The following is a 21713-nucleotide window of genomic DNA, read 5'->3' as shown; positions in this document are numbered from 1 at the left end:
CACGACAATGCAGTTTGTGCTGTTGGTCGCGTCACGCTAATGCTGTAATTGCGCGCAGTTCATTTTTCTTTCAATACAACGAAGCATCGCAGTAAGCCCATGAACCGCCAAACAGACATCGCACCCGCGGAGCAGCGTCGCACGGCCGGAGTGACGGGCGTACCGCTGACACGTAGGGAACTCAAGTAGCCACCACCTAGAGATGAGTTCAGAGTCCCATACTCTGGCACCGCTTGCCGTCCCTTTGTTTTTGTACGGCTAAGTTTTTCAGGCTATATTGAAGGAAACGTCATCCGAACCGTTAGTGCACAAAATGCAGCCGCGCTTATTCGTTGCAAGGCATAAACTCTGTGCGTTACGCTGAAGAAATGGGACCTAGGACGGAAGAGAAACACACATAACACAAGTTGCCCATCGGTGCGAGAGCATAGGCGCCGCCGCGTTTGGTGACATGATTACAACCATACCACTATACCAGAACCCTACCAGAAGTTTGGAAGAAAGCAAACATTACCTTACTTCATAAAGAGGGAGACGCCAAGGACTTGAAAAATTACACACTGATCAGCTTACTGTCCGTTGTCTACAAGGTATTTTCTAAGGTAATCGCAAATAGAGTCAGGGAAAACTCAGACTTTAATCAACCAAATGATCAGGCAGGCTTTCGTAAAGGATATTTCGCAATAGATTATATTCACACTATCATTCAGGTGATAGAGAAATGTGCACAATATAACCAACCCCGACATATAGCCTTCATTGATTACGAGAAAGCATTAGACTCAGTGGAAACCTCAGCAGTCATACAGGTGTTGCGGAATCAGGGTGTAGAAGAGCCTTCTGTCAAAATACTGAAAGATATATACAGCAACTGCACAGCTACCTAGTTCTCTATAAATTCAGCAATAAAATTCTATTAAGGAAGGGCGTCAGGCAAGGACACACAATCTCGCCAATGCAATTCACCGCCTGTTTACAGGAGGTATTCCTAGGCCTGAATTGGGAACAGTTGGGGATAAAAGATAATAGAGAATTCCTAAATAATCTGCGAATTGTGGATGACATTGCCTTGCTTAGTCACTCAGGAGATGAACTGCAAGTCATGATCAATGAGTTAGACAGGCAGAGCAGAACGGCGGGTCTAAAAATTCGCATGCAGAAAACCAAAGTAATGTTCAACACTCTAGCAAGGAAACAGCAGTTCACAATTGGCAGCGAGGTGCTGAAAGTGGTAAAGGAAATACGTCTAGTTAGGGCAGGTAGTGACAGCTGATCCGGATCATGAGAGGGAAGTAACTAGAAGGATAATAATGGGGTGGAGAGCATATGCCAGGTTCTCTCAGATCATGAATAGCAGGTTAACAATATCCCTCAAGAGAAAAGTGTAAAGCAGCTGTATATTACCGGTACTCACCTACAGGGCAGAAATATGCACGCTAACGAAGAGGCTCCAGTTTAAGTTAAGAACAACGCAGCGAGCAATGGAAAGAAAAATGATAGGCGTAACGTTAAGAGACCTGAAGCGGGCAGAGTTGGTGAGGGAACAAACTCGAGTTAATGACATCCTAGTCGAAATCAAAGGGAAAAAATGGGCAGGGCATGTAATCCGAAGGCGAGATAACTGCCGGTCTTTAAGGGTCACGGAGTGGATTCCAAGAGAAGGCAAGCGTAGGAGGGGACAGCAGAAGGTTAGGTGGGTGGATGAGATTAAGAAGTTTTCAGGCATAGTGTGGACACAGCTGGCACAGGACAGGGTTAATTGGAGAGACATGGGAGAGGTCTTTGACCTGCAGTGGGCGTAGTCAGGCTGATGATGATGACGATATAAAACGCACTTGGCATACAGCACAAGCTACGCTGGAGTGGTTCGGGAACACGATGCCCGAGATGGCGGCTGTGGCGGCTGTCCTAGTGGCGCCACCTGTTGTGCACGATGCGAATTACTCTTTAAACGGTATATAAGTGGTTACAGTTGACACTCTGTATACTAACAGCCGCCTTGGTGGCTTAATGAAAAAAGCGGTCGGCCCAAGGTTGCGCGAACGAATCCTGGCTGGGACGATTGCGTTTAAACGCAAGCTAAATTAAAGAAAAACTCCGGTGTACTGTTTGATGTAGATGCACTGTACAGAATCAAAGGACGTCGAAATTACTTCGACGTTTCCCATACTTCGTTTCGTATCCTCCCTATATGGAGCTCTGGAACCTTAATCACCACAAACCCGCGACATGCATATGTAAAACATCTAGCATTCTTGAAATCTGTCTTTTATAAAGCTGCTTCGAAAATCGAGATAGGCATGGGGCGAACAAACGAACAGTACTGCTCGCGGTCCCTGTAACCCATAGGACAGCTCTTAGCCATGTGCAGTATATAGATGCAAATGCTGGTATTTCACGACGGTTCTCACTAATTAACCATTTCTGGATAGTTCGATTTCACTGCAAAATGTAATCTACTAAAACCTATAACTGAATTCTGTGCGGTAAGTTTTCGAGTGGGGCAAATGCAACATGTCTCGCAGCAGTGAAGCCGCACAAGAACGCTTTAACAAGTTTGCCTCTACACCACAAATTGGTGTTATCGGTACATTTTAAGGACAGGCTCTACAGCAGCAAAAATGTTGAGAAAGCTTGTACCTTCTTCATTATCGAAGTTTTCCATCAATTGATTTTACAGGGAGCCATAAGTTTGATTCCTCAGTGGACCCAACTATTCCACGTCAGATGACCGAGCTGATAAAATATAAAATTTACTTGGAGAACACTTAAAATGGCCACTGACAACGTGTAAAGTACTATCAACTTTAACGCAACTTCTTGAAGACGGAACATACCGAATGATAATTTGCAGGCATCGCCACCAGCAGACGATTCGGAAGCCAAACTGCGATGACGCCAAGGAAATTTTTTTGCAAACGCGTATCATTCAGGTTCAGGAGCAAAGACCATTTCTAAGGGATGATCCTGGAGCCGGTTTCATTAATACTATCATGAACTTCATTTCAGCGGAGGAAAAAAGACGTTTCATTTTGAATTCGAGCTCCCGCGGCAATAAAGACGTATTCTGCTGGCGAACAACGTCAATGAGCCAGTCGGTTTTGTAGCGATAGCTACATTACCGTAGCATTTCGGGCCTTCAGCGTGGCGGCGCCGCCACGCTGTCACGTGGTTGATCACGCGGTGCGGAGCAGCTGCCGGAGGCTTGGCTCCGTGGCTGATTACGTGGTTGGTCACGTGACCAAATTCCACTCCGCCAGCTGTAGCTATCGCGTCCTTCCAGGTTTAACCAATACCAAACCACCGCCATTTTTTGGTGAACGAAAATATGAGGACGTTAACGGCAGTGTCTCTTTAACACCTGTAAATGCAGGCTACTTAACTTTGGCTTGCGAGACTAACACCCTCCGCGTTTATCTCGGCGAGGTTTTGGTTAAAGGTTTTCCGCTTCTTCTACACCATGGCACGTTTAACCGCCGTTGAGCATCTACTCACTCCACTCACCACCCTTCACGCGCACAGCTGCCTTCCCAGAAATGTCGCCGAGTGGCCAGTTCCTCGAACAGTGGCTCAAGGCCCGATCGGCGAGGGCACAGGAGAAGTGGTCGGACCATACGCGCGTGCACTTCCACATGAGCAGAGCGAGCCCCTACTACGTAGCGGGCAGTCACGCCTTGCTGATACCAGCGGGCGCACTCCTGCCCATTTTCGCCGACGCTGAGGGCAACCCGGCTCTGCACTACGGCGCCTTCGGCAATGTGAGTTCGCAATTTTCTGAACGCACATTAGACTTGGAAGAATAATACTGAAAGAAATTTTTACTAAGGTGCGTCCTAATGTCAGTAAATGTTTTTGGACAGGTCAATAAACAGCCATATCCCGAAGCCTTGGCACCGAACCAAGGTGGCGCGCTTATTAAATTTTACTGGTAAATCGTTCACATTACATGACTGACTACAGCTGAACACACTGACTGATCGCTTAATAAAACACCTTGCGGGGCTAGTTGGTGTCAGCATAGTTCGAGTCAGCGCCCGTCCTGTCATGTCTTTCTGTGCATTCGTCTAAATATATAGCCCTGTTTAATTTCAAAAAAAAGGAAACACTGACTGAATTTTCGGGGGTCATGTCGTTTCTGGTGGATATGCGGTGTGCCGCTTGTCCGTGAAATTCAAGCACTTGTAGAAAATTTTTCCGGGATAGTTCCTGGATCACTTAAAGCGCATTTCTCAAGACTGGAGGCAACAACAAAAAATTATGAAAGATCCATCCTAAGGGTGACGGAAACAAACGGCAACTTATGGTTTGTCGCGTGTAAGATCATCGCACTTAGCACTTCGCACACATTAGATGACAACTAGACTAAAACCGAGCCATACTATGCCGCCTTGTTTAGCCACGCACTACATATCAGGTATCAATTTCAATTCAATTCAATTCCATTTATTTTCCAGAAAATTCTGGCGGCTGCCTGGACTAAAAGCTGTAGGTATACAGCTTGACGAGGCCCAGGCAGCCGTTTCAAGGCATAGAAGCAGACTTTGTTGAGAACTTTTACATACACACACAAAAAAAACGAACACATAGTCAGGTTACAGTTTTCACAAAAAAAAAACAGGACAGCCAGAAAGCACAAAATCATCAATAAATTACAATAGGGAAATACAGAAAACATATTTACATAAGATACAAGGGAGCAGCTGTACTTGGGCGCGAATTATACATCAGGAATTATTTTTGAAGAAATAATTCACGCAATGCTTTCTTAGTAGGGTTATTTATGTCTTTATATCTATTTAAAATTACTGGAAGATTGTGCTGTAGTGCTTGGAACTTATAGTCAGTGCGAAAATGGGGAACTAACCAAGTGTCTGTGTTGCGAGTATTAACTGTGTGATCGTTCTGTTTCAGTAGCGCAGTGCCTTCTATCATAGACCTAAAGGATAACGACAGATGAAATGAAAGCAATATTCGGAATTCATACATACTTTGAATTTTAACACACTGAATGTTTCAAAAGCTTGCCGTGTGTGGCTTAGGTAATCAAGATTGGCAATGTGACGTATAGCTTTCTTTTGCAGAAGGTAAATTTTTTCTAGGTTGGTGTTAGTTGTTGTCAACCAGACTAATGAGCAATAGCTTATTTGCGAGACAAATAATGCATTATATATTTGTAGCTTTGTAACTGGAGGTAAGTGCCACATCGACCAACGACCTCACGGTGTCTTAATTCGAGCGACGTAACCCAGCAGTCTACAGAGACGATTAAATCTAGATTTCTCAATCGCCGGTAACTAACATGTGTAATCACACATCGGGCTACATCTATGAAATATTTTTATCCCCGAGGCAGCCTCCAACTGCAATTATGATTTCGTCCATGTTCGTTCGATTTTTTCAGCAGTCATTTTAATGCGAAACCATTTATGGCTCATCGGCGATGAAACCCGGCGTTGTTGTCCAGACAAAACTGGCCGAAAAATCCAGTGACGTCATCATCACAGCTGCCATAGCAACCAGAAGAGAGTCAACAGTGGACCTGATGTTGAAATACATGCTCAAAACATTTAGGTCGAAGGTCTCTAGGTTACACGGCATTAGGCCAAAGACTTTAAAGTTGGAGGCCTCTAGGTAAAGTGCTTTTAGGGTGAAGGTCTGTGGGTCAAAGGCATTTAGGATGAAGACGTTTAGGATAAACACCTTTAACATAAAGGCCTTCAACCCAAAAAACTTTCACCGTAAATGTCTTTAAACCAAAGGCCTTCACCTTAAAGCGACTGACCTACAGACTTTTACCCTTAAAGCCTTTGAGACAGTATACTAGTTACGAACATGTACTATAGAAATATACTTAACTAGTAGCCCACAATGCGAGAAAAATGCTTCGTATTCAAAGCAAGTAAGTTGTCAAGTACCCTCAGTAATTTTATTTATTTCAAAACATGTGAACCTCATCACTTCGCAATCTATTTACTGCAGCCGAAGAAACTCTAGAACAGCATACAAAAATCAGACTGCCGCTAATCTGAATGACCCATAGACGGCCAGCACAAGGGGAGTTTAAAACCAGAACTTCCCTTGAAGCTGTGCCTTTATTGCCACCCGAAAAGACGTTGTGGTTTTCTTGCCTGCGCCTGCCTGCATAATTATTTGCGAATACGGGCAGACAAGCACTGAAAGGCAGCAGAGAACACAGCATGTATATCTGCTGCATGTGTTTCCACATGCGCCCCATCAGCGCAGGTATTGACCTATGTACCTGATGACAGTGAGAAGTGAGCCCAAATATTGTATTTTCGATGTAAGGCAACCCAAAAACGGAACAATCAAAGGACAGTCGAGCGAGGAAAGGTTTACCAAAGCTCAGTGTCATGAACAGAGCTATGGCTGCATTTTAGAGCGCTGCTGTATTTTAACGTTTTCCAATTTGAACAGAGCCTTTGGGGCAACGATCACTAGTTTAATTGTTCAGCTGTTGTTAAATGTCTTTTCATGTTTTCCGTATTCACCTGTAATCTATGCTTCATTCCTGTGTATTGTAATATTTTAGTTCATTTTTGTAAATCTGACTTCATAATATGTCGTACTATTTTAATTTTTTTATTTTGATATACTGTCAACCCCAACCTGGGTTTTACAGGGGTGGGTGCACTTTAAAAATACGCAACTTCCAGATAAAACAGTTATAGAACAGTTAGCAGTTATACAATCAAAAGGATGGGTCTAGTTAAAGCAAGACAAGAACAAACAAATTCGAGGTAATCAGTTATACAGAACACGGTTTATATCACCAACATTTTAACAATAATTTGTCAGTTTTGTGGCAGCATACTCAGCTCGGCAAGCTCCAAAAATTTGAGGACTGTCGGTTGCATTACAATCGAAGCATTAAGGGCATTCCATTCGCGCACTGCTCGTGGAAAAAAGGAAAAACAGAATGTGTTATTTCAACGAAAATATTCTTCAAGTGTGAGAGGATTTTTGCGGCGGGTGATTCTGGAGTGGCTTATATTGACGGTGTCTTCAGAGTTAAGCTTAAATGAATTGTGCAGAAGTAAGTATAGGAATTTCAAGCGGTGCAGTTTCGATCGGATAGATGAAGTCTGAAGCCCTGCGCGATGCAAAAGTTCAGTAGGTGAATCTGTGCGCCTGTACTGGTTATAGATAAATCGCGCAACTTTTCGCTGCACACTTTTCAGCGCGGCTACGCTGGTACCTGTATAAGGGAACCATGTAATGTTAGCATGTTCTAATACCGGGTGTATAAGCGTAGTGTATGCTAGGAGCTTTATTTCGGCAGGCGAGTTTTTCAAGGTACGTTTGGGGAAAAACAGTTTGTTCATTGCCTTATTTGCTACATACTGAACGCGCATTGTCCAGTTAAGGTCGGATGAGATAAGGATGCCCAGATATCGCTATTCCGTAACAGTTCTTAGCGCAGTGTTAGCAGAACCATATGTGAACTTAAGCGGAATTTTTTCCTTTGTTATGGACATCACAAAGAACTAAACATGATTCGTACAATAAGGACATTTACATAACCCGCATTGTTTAACCATCTTCGGTAGTCGGACCACTTAATGCTAGCTAACATAAAAGGCATGGTTATATATGATATCTTATTATGATAAATCTTACATATATAGCTCGTTGTGAGCCGCAGCTGCATCAAATTTGTCACGAAGATAGCGAAGATAATTTGTCGTGAAAGTAACACCGGCTACCCTACCGCATATAATTGCTACTTGATTCGAGTGACTATCGAATGACCCGCATAATCCAGGAGACTTCGATAGCAAACGAACCACAGGGTATATTCTCGAGAGTGCTGACTGCGTGGTTCAACATGAATAGATTCTCATCACCAACAGGTAAAAATAAGAGTTTTGGGCTTCTACATAGTGTGAGAACCCAGTGAGTTTCCACATTATTTTGTGAAGTGGTGTCAGCTTTGGTTACATGCAGGACACTCCGGTGAAATGTTGCACGCTCCTTTGAAACATCACCCCCGAGTAGCAAGTCAACGGTGTGACGCTCCGGCTTTAACTGATCGCAAAAGAGAGATTGACATGAAAGAATGCTGAAGCCATACATAACATGGTGGCATCTGTTTCTGCAACCTATCGTGAAGTGGCATCGAGGAGTCACGTGTGTAATCAGATAGTTGCAGATCGTAGAGAAGTTCTTATCCTCTTTTTTTCTCCGTAAGTATACAAAGGTAAAGTAAAAAAATCGTGCAAAATACAGCACGTACTGTTCATTCGCAGTGAGACAGGCCAAATGCCTCGGCCAGTGGAATGGCCCTTCCTGGCTTGTCGTTCTTCTAAAGGAACACGCGTTATCCATTAGCTTTACTGCCCTTAGGCTAGTTTAAAGGACCAGGGAAATACAGTGGCGCTCGCCGTCGACGACTGCGGTCCATCACAGTTGGGTGTTCTCTCGTTACAGATGGCGCAGCGTGGCGCACCAAAGCACCTAAAAGAAGCGTACTAGCTCGCATTTTAGCACGAACAGCTTACATTTGAAGAGCAGTACTCTCTGGCTACGGCCTGTCAAGAGCCACGAAGTCGTCCTTCTGTGTGACAATGCCGTAGCTATCGGATGTTTACCCCTGGTCAGAATGCGGATGAACAACGTCGACACCCCAGACACCCTGAACAATGTCGACAGGCCAGACACCCTGAACAATGTCGACAGGCCAGACTTCCTGAACAAAGTTGACAGGCCAGACACCCTGAACAATATCGACACCCCAGACACCCTCGCATTCTTCCTTGGAGTGTAGGTTACCATTGAGGTTCGGAGGCAAAAAAAAAAAGAAATCAAGAGACTCGATAAACACCTCAAGACACTCAGACACTGACCTTCATTCGCAGAGGGTAGAGGTGGCGTCTACACTAGCTCAAGGCCGCAGTCTTGGGCAATGGAATTTGCGCATAAAATACCGACTACTCTGGCTTGCTCGATGAGCCTAATTGTGCTCCAAGCTCTATATCTGGTCTTGCACTTTATGTGCCATTCGTAGTTTGCGACACACTCTTCGATTCCTACGCGGTTTAGTTCGTTGAGGCATAACAACAGAACTTCTCATCCCGTAAAAGGGGACCTCTCTTCGACTAATTGAAATTACGCCATTCACCTGGGTTAATTTTGTCCTGAAAATGATGACAGCTCAGCCTCAACAATTTTTTCATACTGATAAATATCTGCTCAGAAAATGTTTACAGCGGCTCTGCGGTCCTACGTAACAGTCGTTACAAAGGCACTGTCAACGCGCTCTCTTATGTGGGCCACGTTCTGCAGGCGCTGAATCTAAATCGCATACGAGCCGCGCTCGGGAACTTTATGATAGTGTGGACGGGGGAATATTGAATGTTGAGCCTTAATCCACAGCGGAGCGCTATATAATGCTGTCATGTGTTGGATGCAGGCTTTGGCTCACCAGATAATGAACGCCTACGACGTGTTCGGCGAGATGAATTACTGCTACAATGAGCAGACCCGACAACCGTTCACCCAGAAAGTGCAATGCCTGCGGGACACATACTCAAAGGTATGTCAAGTGGTGGGTGCCGCTTACACACAGTGTATTAGGATTAAGGGCCCGTCACAGGGCTGAACAATTCTTCGTATCGCCTCAATAAATATGAATACCGTATAAACCAGCCACAGAGAATATCTTGGTGGTTAGGCGCACAACACACCGGGGCGTTTCAGCGAACACTTTCAAGAATTCCTGAAAATATTGGGTTCATTATAGCAAAAAAGAAAATACATGTAGAATCACACTCTCTGCCCCTGCGGACACAATATGCTGAAACCCCCTCTAATTAACGGTTAATTAAATTAACAAAAAACCCAATAATTTTTACTTATCGTAGCTGGGCGGTTACTTCCAATTGGGAGTTTGGTGCTGTAAAGCTGTGTGCTGTGTGCTGTGATATCAGTTTTTTAAATGAAGAAAGAATCAATTTCTAGAGCCCTGCAGTGCGAAGAAATCCGACGCTTTTTCTCGCACGCGACTGAAACTGAGCGCACGAGGACCGCCGGAAGTATGGCGTAAGCGAAGCGTGCGCTCGACCCTTGTCTTGACGAATATACAGCGCCCAATTCGAAACGCGTGTACTAACTTTCCTCGCTAGAGAACCTCGGCGCTCAGTTTAGACCGCGGCAGGCGTTTTCGACTGCTTCGTCGCTCGGAGTATGAAAAATTAGTCATCGTCTGCTACGCGACCATCGCTCTTGGGAACACTGATAAGCACACCTGGAGCTCTCCCTGGCTGGTTAACTCCGGAAAGAGTTTTTTAATCTTTTTATTTTTTTCATTATCATCACGAAAGTGATAAAGGTGCACTTCTCTGAGAGTGTGCAGATTAGTGTTCAACGTTAAATGCTGCCGGTATATCTACATGCACTGTCTTATATCTGTCAAGCGTCTATTTTGTTTTATGCGGGATCGGCTTGACTGTTGCAATAAATGAGAATGACTTCGTAGACGAAAATATTCTAACTGAAAACAATGCAGTTTTAGCACTAAGGTGCTCCGTACCGGCTGGCTCAATACGGTTGCCGTATGCTGGATCAGACACGTCCCGGTGCTAGTACTGAATTAGGAAAGCTTATCCGCAGATGTTTGCAACTTTCTAGTTGCACAACAAACAGCAATGAATGAAATTGGTACCCTTTATGGATTTAGTTGGTTGCAGCCCCACTTGGACACTCCAGGAAAGAACAAGTATATGGGATGAAAAGAAGCCATTTTCACATCACGTGTTCAAAATGCTTGTCTATTGCGACTCACAGTCGAATGAGGTCTTTGACGGAATGCACGGCAGAAATGAGCATCTCTCCGGGAAACTTTTCAATGATGCGCTCCTTCAGGTCTTCGAGGTTCGCTGGCTCCGTATTGAACACATCGTCCTTAACGTATCCCCACAGGAAGGTATCCACTGGGGAAAATTGTGCGATCTTGGAGGCCACGCTGTTATCGACGTTCGATGTTCCCGTAACCGACGATGACTATAATTGTCCTTACTCCGAGCGACGAAGCAGTCGAAAACGCCGGCCACGGTCTAAGCTGGGCGCCGACGTTCTCTAGCGAGAAGAATTTGGACACGCGTTTGGAATTGTTACCCGCCGCGGTGGCTCAGTGGTTAGGGCGCTCCGCTACTGATCCGGGGTTCCCGGGTTCGAACCAGACCGCGGCGGCTGCGTTTTTATGGAGGAAAAACGCTGAGGCGCCCGGGTGCTGTGCGATGTCAGCGCACGTTGAAGACCCCCAGGTGGTCGACATTATTCCGGAGCCCTCCACTACGGCACCTCTTTCTTCCTTTCTTCGTTCCCTCCCTCCTTTATCCCTTCCCTTACGGCGCGGTTCAGGTGTCCAACGATATACGAGACAGATACTGCGCCATTTTCCTTTCCCCAAAAACCAATTATTATTATTATTATTATTATTATTCGAATTGAGCGCTGCATTCATTACGAGATGTCATTAGCGGATGTTTCGCTTACGCGATACCTCCGGCGCTCCTCGAGCGCTCAGTTTCGGTCGCGTGCGAGAAAAGCGTCGGATTTCTTCGCGCTGCAGTGCTCTACAAATTGTTTTTTTTTTGTTTCGAAAACTGATACGATATCGTCTTGTTCACGGCATCAAACTCGCAATTGAGACTAACCACGCAGGAACGATGATTTTAAAAAGTTAATTAGTGGGTTTTTGTTAATTACCTGGTTAATTAGAGTGGTTTTGCAACATATCGTGTCCGCCGCGGCAGAGAGTGTGATTCTACACTTATGTTTTTGCTATATTGAACCAAATGTTTTCAGGAATTTTTGAAACTGTTCGCTGAAACACCCGGTATAACTAAAGCACTGAAAAGAATTCCGAAAAAATTCATCCTTCAAAAACTCTTTATGCCTTGCAAAAGAGCTTTGTCACACATGCCGCGGATGGCGCAGCTCTCCTGAGCTCTTCTGCTATGTAAGACTTAGCTGATTTGAATATCGGTTACGGCGGCTATATTTCAATCATTGCTAAGTGTTAAAGTATTCACGAGGTGTCATTTACAGTCGAGCCCACTTATAATGAACCTAATGGTCGCGCGAACTGTGTTTGTTGTATCCGATGTTCTTAGTTACTGGAATTCCCATCCCACACTGCCGATTATCGTATAAAAACAAAGTTACGCTTTATCCAGACCTTTATGTTGGACTTATAGCGGTAGCTTCCAAAGCACTGCAGTTTGCGATACCTGACAATAACAAATGAGCGCCATTCTTCGTCCTCTTGCACAGAAGGAAGTTCATGCAAAGACTTCCAAGCCTTCCCTCAGCGCTGGTATCGCCTTTCGAGACATGCGTTTTTTGAAGAAAGCTTCACTACGCTGGACAAAGCCTGCAAGCTTTTGGAGTTTTTCAAGTCGTGGGTCTGCGGGGAGTTCCTAAATATGTGTTCCATCGTGGCTCTCTGGCCACATTTCGAGCAATCGGCTTTGAGTTCGTTTGGGTTGATGTGGTGCATTCTTACCGGGTTTGGGAGAGTATCGGTTCGGAGTTGTCCCCATCTAACTTGAGTTTTTCTGAGACTCTTGGAAGGTGGCTGTTTGAGTCTGCCTAGGCAGGCTCAAAAGGCTACTGGACAATTAACTGGACACTTTATGGTGTAGCTTTTCAAAAGGCGTGCTGCTGATGGGCGTAGCTTTTCAAAAGGCGTGCTGCTGATGGGCGCTAATTCGTTCTTAATAGCATTCGCCCATCGGTATAACAGGTTCATCTTCTATTACCCGTAAGCTTGATGCTGTTGTTTCATTCACAAGTTCTCATTCTTACCATTGCTACTTCCTTCACAAAAAAAAAACGCGCCAAAATAATGCCACTGGTTGAGAAATGTTTAAAATTTCTTAGGCCAGCTGGTAGATGCAGCTCCGGACTCGCGGTGATAAGCTCTGAACTACCAGTGTTTATTTGTGTAGGCAGCTAACTACTGAGAGCTCATTTGGAGAGAAAAGGTCTGAAGCCGAACTGTGAGGAGAGCGGAGGTGAGGTGGTACTCGCCTACTGAAACTCCCTCCCACTTAAAATATGTAGGAGAAGGAGTTTATGAAGGAAAAGAAAAGTAAGGAAATTAAACAAGGAGTCCTCCGCGTCTCCTTGCTTCGTAGCGATTTGCTCTGGGATAAGATCATGAGTAGAGGAAAAGAGCAGTTGATGCCTCGCGATGCACGGACTACTTACTTGAACATTGAAGCTTGGATGCGTGTAGAGCTGCCATTGAGATAAAGTCATGACAGGGACATAGGCGCACTTATTCCAAGAGTAGCCACTCCCACCACTAGTTTCGTCCATCTCCGTAAGAGAACTGTCATTCAGTATTAGAACGTACGCCACATGGTCAAATAGCGGACACACTTGTATGGAAACGGTGTCATGACACATTAGCTCGACTGTCCTTATATTCGTTCAAAAGTGGGACGAGGAATGCTTCGATCGCTCATATTTTCAATTGCTCTGCGCAGGCGGGGTTCTCGGTGAAGAGAGGGCAAAGAAATCCGGCCGAGTTGGAGAACTTGGGGGATATGGTGGGCGCCGCGCTAGCGCTCGACGCCTTTCGCAGCCTTCCCGGTGCCCAGCAGACTCAGACGCTACCGGACCTCAACCTGACTGCGACGCAGCTCTTCTTTGTGGGCCACTGCATGACGACCTGTAAGCTGGACAGCCGCAAGGCGGCGGGCCGCTTCGCGAGCGCACGGGCGCGCTGCATCGTGCCCGCCATGAACATGGACGACTTCTGGGCAGTGTTCGACTGCCCGCGCGGAACACGCATGAACCCCGACCAGAAGTGCTCCTTCTGGAAATGACCACCGCGCAAGGCGCCTCTGTGTCCCGCGACGCCAGTTGCTGGACCGTTCTTCTCACCGCTCATCCCTTTGCTTCGCTTTCTTCACCTGAAACGAGGTTTTGAATGTCATAAGAGGCAGCTGTTTTGAAACTCTGTGTTCTTTCGCGCAAGCTGGGAATCTGTTACTGCCGCCTGAGCTCATGCGGGTGCATGCCGTCTGCTTAGTATGTTTTCCTGGTTCAGGTACAGGGCTGGTCTCAGCGGCGTATCCCGCCACTTATGATAGCACCGAAGCTATCAAGGTACTCAGAGGTGAGAATTATACTTCTCCTATCCTCTACAGAGATTTTAGTGTTCGGAGGTGTCGCAAATGCCCGACTATAGCACTCAAAAGCAGACCCTGTGGCCTGGGAACTTTTGACCGACCCTGTACATTCATCTTCAGATGCTCAGATTATTCAGAGCCTAACGGCTAGGACGCCCGCGTTATGATATTTCTGCTTAGATGTATAATTCATTGTAATGAAGAAAACCGAATGTCATTTTCAACAAACGGAATTGCAGGATTATACCATTCCACTCTAACCTCGCATGGAAAGCTTTAAAAGGCGCTGAAGACAACTAGAAGTTGACCATTACGATACGGTGCTTTGTTGAAATCACAAAGCGAGAATTTCACCCAAAACTGAGCTTTTAAAAGCTAAAGAAGGCAAGGAAACAAAATACACATTTCTCCCTTGCGGCTTATTTCAAAAGTAAAATTCGTACGTTGACACAGATTCTTCTTTGCGGATTCCAGAGACTAGGCCACAGAGATACTCGCTTCAAAACTGCGGCAACTCTTCCTTTTCGGTCAAGGCGTCACTGGTACGAATCAACTGGCGGGGAGGTACTTAAACCAAATTTTCTCTGCGATAGACATATATATAGGGCCAAAATACATGCGCTTTCTACAAGCTTGCCGGCAAGAGCAACGTCTCTAGTGCTCGTAATTCTTCAAAAAGCCAAAAGTTAACGGGCTATCACTGCAGGCAATGATTTTTCGGAATTCTGACAACTGATGTCGATATTAAGGCGGGCTACACATCCCTCAGTAACTAAGGAGACTAGCGGTAATAGTGTTAACTATCCAAAATTAAACTCGCGCCGCCTGGCAACAACGTCAATGAATCGTGCAGGACCGAACACGCGCTCAGCTATATCACGAGATAAAAAAAAGTTAAAAAAGGGAAAGCTTTAGAAACTACTGGAAGCATATGGGGACCGCTCTTATTGGCCGCTTCCGTATGGCCCCACCATCCGTTAGCCCCACGATAAGCAGCCGTTGAAATATTTTTTTTTAGTGCGCTAGCTCTAGGTCTTTCACTCCGCTGAAAAGCCGCTGTATGTTTGTCTGGCTGGCCCCTTCTCGACTTGGAAGAGCTTTGTGCCGAAAGCCTAGTAGCCTGGCGGGCTACCTATGTCACGTGACCTTGTGGCGTCATCACAACCTGCCCACCGGGTTGTCGGCAAACTGCGCACCGTGGCAGGTGGCAGTTGTTCGCGACAAGTTGCCCGAGAAGCGCAACCTGGGTCGTGTGCACATGACCCACCGGTGGCAGCACCTGCCTTAGCAGGGCAGTGGCGCATCGCTTAACCGCTGCATCTCTGCGCCGGGAGTAGTACGGGGAATCCCAGGTATCTATGAATGTAGAGAATGGCCAGTAATTCTGCATTCCAAGTCTAAAATGATGCAGTATAAAGCGGACTTCCATCGTATGATATATCAACCAATCGAAGCCAATTTGAATCAAGAACAACCATGCAAAAACCAGAGCTAACCGTGCTAGCACACGATAATTCGTGATTAGCTCCAAGCTAAGCCGCCCATGTTTCTTTAAGGGTAATTTCCCAATTATTGTGATCTATGAGCTCTTCTGCATCAATCCTGAATTTCGGACGAGGCTATTCGGCGTGCAGGCCATACTTGTAAATGGTGTTGACTTTGTGCGAAAATGCCAAGTAGTAACGTGCATTCCGGTTGTTATATAAATGATGGCATTCTACTACCATGTCATCCTGCATCTCTTGGTAGGCTAATGTCGTGCTGCAACAGAAACAATGCCTTCAGTCAAAACACAAGTAAGGAACTTTCTTCGTAAAGGCGGAACACTGGAGAAACGTCTATCGTATATTCCGCGCAGAGTTCATTGCAGAGACATGGGAGAGGCCTTTGGCCTGCAGTGGGTATAGTCAGACTGATGATGATGATATTCTTACCTTTCAATGCCCAACGCTGGTCAACTAACATGTACATGTACATGTAGTGTATTACGTGCACATGTAATGTCCGACTGCTATCAGTTCTACTAACATTTAAAGACACAAAAAGAAAAATAAGCTGGATATTGCTTTTACGCCATCTTCAGTAGTCTGATTACGCCCACTGCCGGGCAAAGGCCTCTCCCACATCTCTCCAGTCAACCATGTACTTTGCCAGCTGCGGCCACCGTATCCCCGCAAACTTCTTAATCTCATCCGCCCACCTAACTTTCTGCCGCCCCCTGCTACGCTTTCCTTCTCTTGGAATACACTCCGTTACCCTTAAGGACCAGCTGTTATCTTGCCCTCTCATTACGTGTCATGCCAAAGCCCTTTTATTCCTCTTGATTTCGACTAGGATGTCATTAACTCGCTTTGTTCCGTAACCCACTCTGCCTGCTTCCGATCTCTTAACTTTACACCTATCATTTTTCGTTCCATGGCTCGCTGCGTTGTCCTTAACTTAAGCTGAACCCTTTTCGTTAGCCTCCACGTTTCTGCCCCGTAGATGAGTACCGGTAAGATGCAGCTGTTGTACACTATTTTCTTGGGGGATTTTGGTAACCTGCTATTCATGATCTGATAGAACCTGCCATGTGCGCTCCACCCCATTCTTATCGTTCTAGTTACTTCCCTCTCACGATCCAGATCAGCTGTCGATACCTGCCCTAAGTAGATTCCTTTACCACTTCCAGCACCTCGTTGGCAATTGTGAACCGGTGTTCCTTTGCGAGACTGTTGATCATTACATCGGTTTTATGCATGTTAATTTTTAGACCCACCATTCTGCTCTCCTTGTCTAACTCACTGAACATTCGTTGCAATTCTTCTCCTGAGTGACACAGCCTAGCAATTTCTTGCGATGATGAGGATGAGTAGAACAAAGAGAAACCCCTCGCTTTGCACACGCAAATAAAAGTAATTATTTTCGTACACCATATTTATCTTTGTTTACGCGCTGCAAATTACTCTTCAAGATTTCAGTTGCTTGTAAACAACGTAACTGGAAGACGTGGACTCCAAGTACAAAGCCGTTGCCGACGACAGACGCTAGTTTCGGTAAGTAGCACCGCATGGCGGCAATTTCGGGCAATATCATTGTTCTTTAAACGGCGCTCAAATTGAATGGCCACATCGAAGACCTGGATGGATACTGACTGTAACGGGAAGTTAATTCGACTTCCGTGAGCTGCACAGCCTAGCGATTGTAAATGGAGAAAATAAATGTGAGGGAGAAATCGCGTTGGAGTTCCGGAACAGGCAGACGATCACTGATTATTGCCTTATGCTGCAGTGGATCTAAAGCAAGCTCGCAAAAATGAAAATAGACGAAGAGGGGGAGTGCAGTCTGGACGTGATCATAATTGTATTAGTCTGGAGTTGAGAGCACTGATAAAAGGAGAAATCTAGAAAAGAGTTAAGGTTTAGTTTATATGGGTTTAACGTTTCAAAGCGACTCAGGCTATGATAGACGACGTAGTGAAAGGCTCCAGAAATTTCGACCACCTGGGATTCTTTAACGTGCACTGACATCGCGCAGTACACTGGCCTCTAGAATTTCGCCTCCATCGAAATTCGACCGCCGCGGCCGGGATCGAACCCGCGTCTTTCGGGCCAGCAGACGAGAGCCATAACCAGTCAGCCACCGCGGCGGCTTGAAGAAAAAAGAGTTAACGGGAAGGCAAAATTAAACGACGAACATATACAGCGTTAATAACAGCAGGCACTGAGGAAGCAATAGAGAAATGCCCTAGAGAAAATTTTGATTATAATCAATTAACGACTCATCAGTACAAAAATGAAACAAGTAAAACCGGCAAACGGCTGGACAGGAAAGTGGAAACCACGAAGTCGGTGGATTAAGGAAATTAGGGAGGCCATCGAACAATGACCGGTGGCTTCTAAAAAAATAGGCAAATATGGCGCAGTATAACTTTAATAATGAAATAGATAAAAAATTGGAATCTTATCGACGAACAAAACTAAGTACCGGATCCCGCGTTCAGGGTAAAACAAAATAGTCCATCCATTGATCGCTAGATGGCCAGATGATCGCGATGCAACTAAAGGAGGACCAAGAAATTCTGGAACCATATAAGCTGACTGGGTAAAAAGAATATAGTAGGAACGGATTCAAGATGTCGAGGGAAAATGTTTAGAGGGAGATGACGCTGTTAACTACTTAACATCAGTTATAGCTGAGTTATTTGCGAACTATGATTGGGTGATCTCGCTAAATGAGGGAGCAATACAGGACAGGACATTAGAAAACAGCTTAGAACTAAACAGTCTTAACTGGAAAAAGGCGGAACCAAATATTGCAAAATGCACATCCGCCGGGATAGGCGAAAGGCCAATCAAGCTGATTAATGAACTTGGCCCAAGAGACACGGAAACTATGATAAAGGCATTAGAGACCGTCATAAACAAATAAGAAAATTCCACACAGCTGGCGACTGAGTAAAATGAATTTATAAAAAGAACTGAGATACGATGGCGTAAAATCCTACACGCCCATTACGATGACGTCTGTTATATGTAGGCTGGCAATGGAGGCGATGGAATTAAAAATGCAGTCATGGGTAGAAAGTAATAAGATACTCGGGGAAGTTCAGAACGGGTTGATAAGTGCTGGACGCTTAGATAGGTTGTTCGTGCTTGCCCAGCATAGAAATAGCTAAGAATGAAAGCAGACCTGGTTGTTTGATACTTCCTTCCTTCCTTCTTTCCTTCTTTCCTTCCTTTCCCCTTCCCTTCTTCCTTCTTCCCTTCTTCCTTCTTCCCTTCTTCCTTCCTTCCTTCTTTCCTTCCTTTCTCCTTCCCTTCTTCCTTCTTCCCTTCTTCCTTCCTTCCTTATTTCTTCCCTTCTTCCTTCTTCCTCCCTTCTTCCCTTCTTCCTTTCGTTCCTTCCTTCCTTTCCTACTCTTCCTTCCCTTCCTCCCCCTTCCTTCCCCTTCCCTTCCCTTCCTTCCTATCCCTCCCTTCTTTGCCTCCCTTCCCTTTCCTTCCCGCTCTTTTCCTTTTCTTCTCTTTCTGTCCCTTTCCTTCCTTCCTTCCTTCCTTCCTTCCTTCCTTCCTTCCTTCCTTCCTTCCTTCCTTCCTTCCTTCCTTTCTTCTTTCCTTCCTTCCTTCCGTCCCTCCTTACCTTCTTTCTTTTTTGCTTCTTTCTTTCTCTCCCTATTTCTGTCTTTCTTCCTCTTTCTTTCTCTCTTTCTTTCCCTCTTTCTTTCTTTTCTTCATTGATTTTTCAAGCAAGCGATACATGCTCGAGGAACGAATAGGAGTGAAAAGCTTTATTATTCGGTTAGACAAGCTCCCATCACCTATGAATACTCGGCAGGGCAATACAGGTAACAGTACAGTGGTGGAAAAGACATACTTAGTGTGATTGAGTTACAAATTAGGCCAACATAAAAGAGAAAATTACAATGACGATCAAAAGCAACCACTTCAAAAAAAACCCAACAGACACTTCGGGAGGATAACGTGGAACACACGAACATCGGAGTGAACTCGGAAGAAAATTAGAGTACACACGTTTTGTAAGGACCCTGTTCTTGACAGAGGTTGAAGAAACAAGTTTTGTATATGGTTAAATGAAGATAAAGCAATTAATTGGTTTGAGAATGCAATTTATTTTGTGTCGAAGGTAGTGCGTACCATAATCCTAGGGAACCATAGTTGGTGCGCGGACGTGCGACGTGCTAGTATTCATGATGTCGTGACTTATGATTTGTATTTTTTATATCGTTGTTTATTTCCTCTGGGCATAAGGGAAGTTGGGAAGAAAATAGAGAGGAAAGAAAAGAGTGGGCTGGTGTTAAATAAAGCAGGAAAGGTGGGCCGATCTAATGAAGGCGAGGAGAGAGCGGTGATGTGGCCCCTGCATCTAATCAATATATGAGGACGGGTTGCCTGGGTGGAGACCCGCTGCTGCCAGGTGGAAAATTCTAGCTGGCTTCAGCGCCTGGCAAACCCACAACAAGTGGTGAATGTCAGCCTCAGTGTCTTGCGAGTTGCAGACTGGACATCCTAGTCGGGGATATAAGTGGCGAAATTGAGGCCACGTCCGAGTTACAGCAGGAGTGAAGGCAACCCTGACCCGATCCTCCGGAGCACAACCTCCTCTGCACGGGTAAGACCGCGGGGGAGGGTTATAGCACACGGAGGGACGAGAGAACGAGTGTGCGGCGCCGGAGGTGTTCCTTTCTTGTGAGTAGGAGGGTAGCATCATCCACACGGAGAAATTCAGGCATTGATGTGGGTAGGGTTGGCAAGCGGGTTGCAGAATCTGCAGATCTTTGTGAATTGAGTAGGTCACGTCGGACCCACTCAATTCGAATGGCTTGCGGGATGCGAGCCGCCAGGCGATGTATATTCTGGCAGATTTATGGCCTGCGGCTGACGCGTCGGAGTAGACAAGTTGCTTGAAGGGCGTCAGTACGGATGATAATGTGGGCTGTAGGGAGCAAGGTAACTGCGACTACAGAGCGAAGGGCATCTTGCATAGCAAGCAGCTCAGCACAGAAGGAAGTAGGGGGTCCCACGAATCGAAATCTGGCCGTCTTGTTAAGTGCAGGCTGGCAGGGACAGTAAACTGCAGTCGTCGTTACACAGCCTTGGATACTGGCATCAACATATAGAATAATTGAGCCGCAGGGTAGGAAACTATCTTGTTCCGCGATTCGCTCGCGAAGGGACGATGCCGCATAAGGTGAGGTTGTGCGACGTAGATCCGTAGGTTTGTTGTCGCTCAGCTGCACAAAGTCCCACGGAGGTAGGACTGACGGTGGCGGCGACAGTATGGAGTGTGATGAAGCAAAGGTCCGGAGTGCTCGCGGTGAATGCAAAAGGGTGGCCTTAACGCTACGAGCATCACGGCGCTGCTGCACAAGCTCGTCAAGGGTATTTAACTGAGCTTTCTCTTGAAGTGCCACGACCGGTGTGATGCGTGGAAGGCAAGTGACAGCTCTCAATTGACGGCTTCCAGACGATCGCACTGAGCTCTGGTTAAGTGTTGGAACTGTGCTTGGTAAATGAGGCGCGGAAACAGCTGTTAGAAAGGAAACAGCTGGTACGGTGTAATTAGGACTTCTATAAGGTTAGAATACGATGTTGATATATGTGAACTTCCATGATTTTATGTCTTCAAAATAAATGACTCGATGGCGATCCTGCATGCATATCAGTTACAGCTTTTAACGCGTTTTTGCTGCATTGTTAGAAGCTTGTTTAAGTTGATGACTGTTGTACTGCCCCAGTGTAAGCTGCAATAGGTGAGTAGTGACTAAAACAAAGCTTGATAAATCAGAAGTGTGGTTTTGGTTGGTAAGGTATATTGAAACTTCAGAAGGATGGCAAGCACCCTAGATAACTTACTTTCTCTATGTGTCACATGGTGATCCTAGAGCATATATTGGTTAAAATAAACACTTAGCGCTTTGACTACGTCTCTTATCACTACTTCGTTTCCGCCCAGGGTTAAGCTCCCGTCAAAGTTATATTTCTTATTTTCATGCTCTGAAGGTTACAGCTTTAGTTTTTCCCCATTTATCGTAGAGCATTTCTCTGGAAC

General features: G+C 45.5%; 1 protein-coding gene across 1 annotated transcript in view; it reads left to right on the top strand.

The window, feature by feature from the left end:
- The window catches only part of LOC144108366 (neprilysin-1-like), a 37108-nt gene extending 23252 nt beyond the window's left edge, over window positions 1–13856 (top strand). Inside the window, exons 8-10 of the mRNA XM_077641617.1 lie at window positions 3523–3758; window positions 9431–9553; window positions 13515–13856. Coding sequence (XP_077497743.1) covers window positions 3523–3758; window positions 9431–9553; window positions 13515–13856 — 701 coding nt within the window. The remainder of the gene's footprint in view (window positions 1–3522; window positions 3759–9430; window positions 9554–13514) is intronic.
- The last annotated feature ends 7857 nt before the right edge of the window (window positions 13857–21713 follow it).

This window comes from Amblyomma americanum, chromosome 10, assembly GCF_052857255.1.
Source record: "Amblyomma americanum isolate KBUSLIRL-KWMA chromosome 10, ASM5285725v1, whole genome shotgun sequence".
NCBI lineage: Eukaryota > Metazoa > Arthropoda > Arachnida > Ixodida > Ixodidae > Amblyomma > Amblyomma americanum.
The sequence above is the reverse complement of the archived record's forward strand: the minus strand, read 5'-3'. Positions and strand labels throughout refer to the sequence as shown.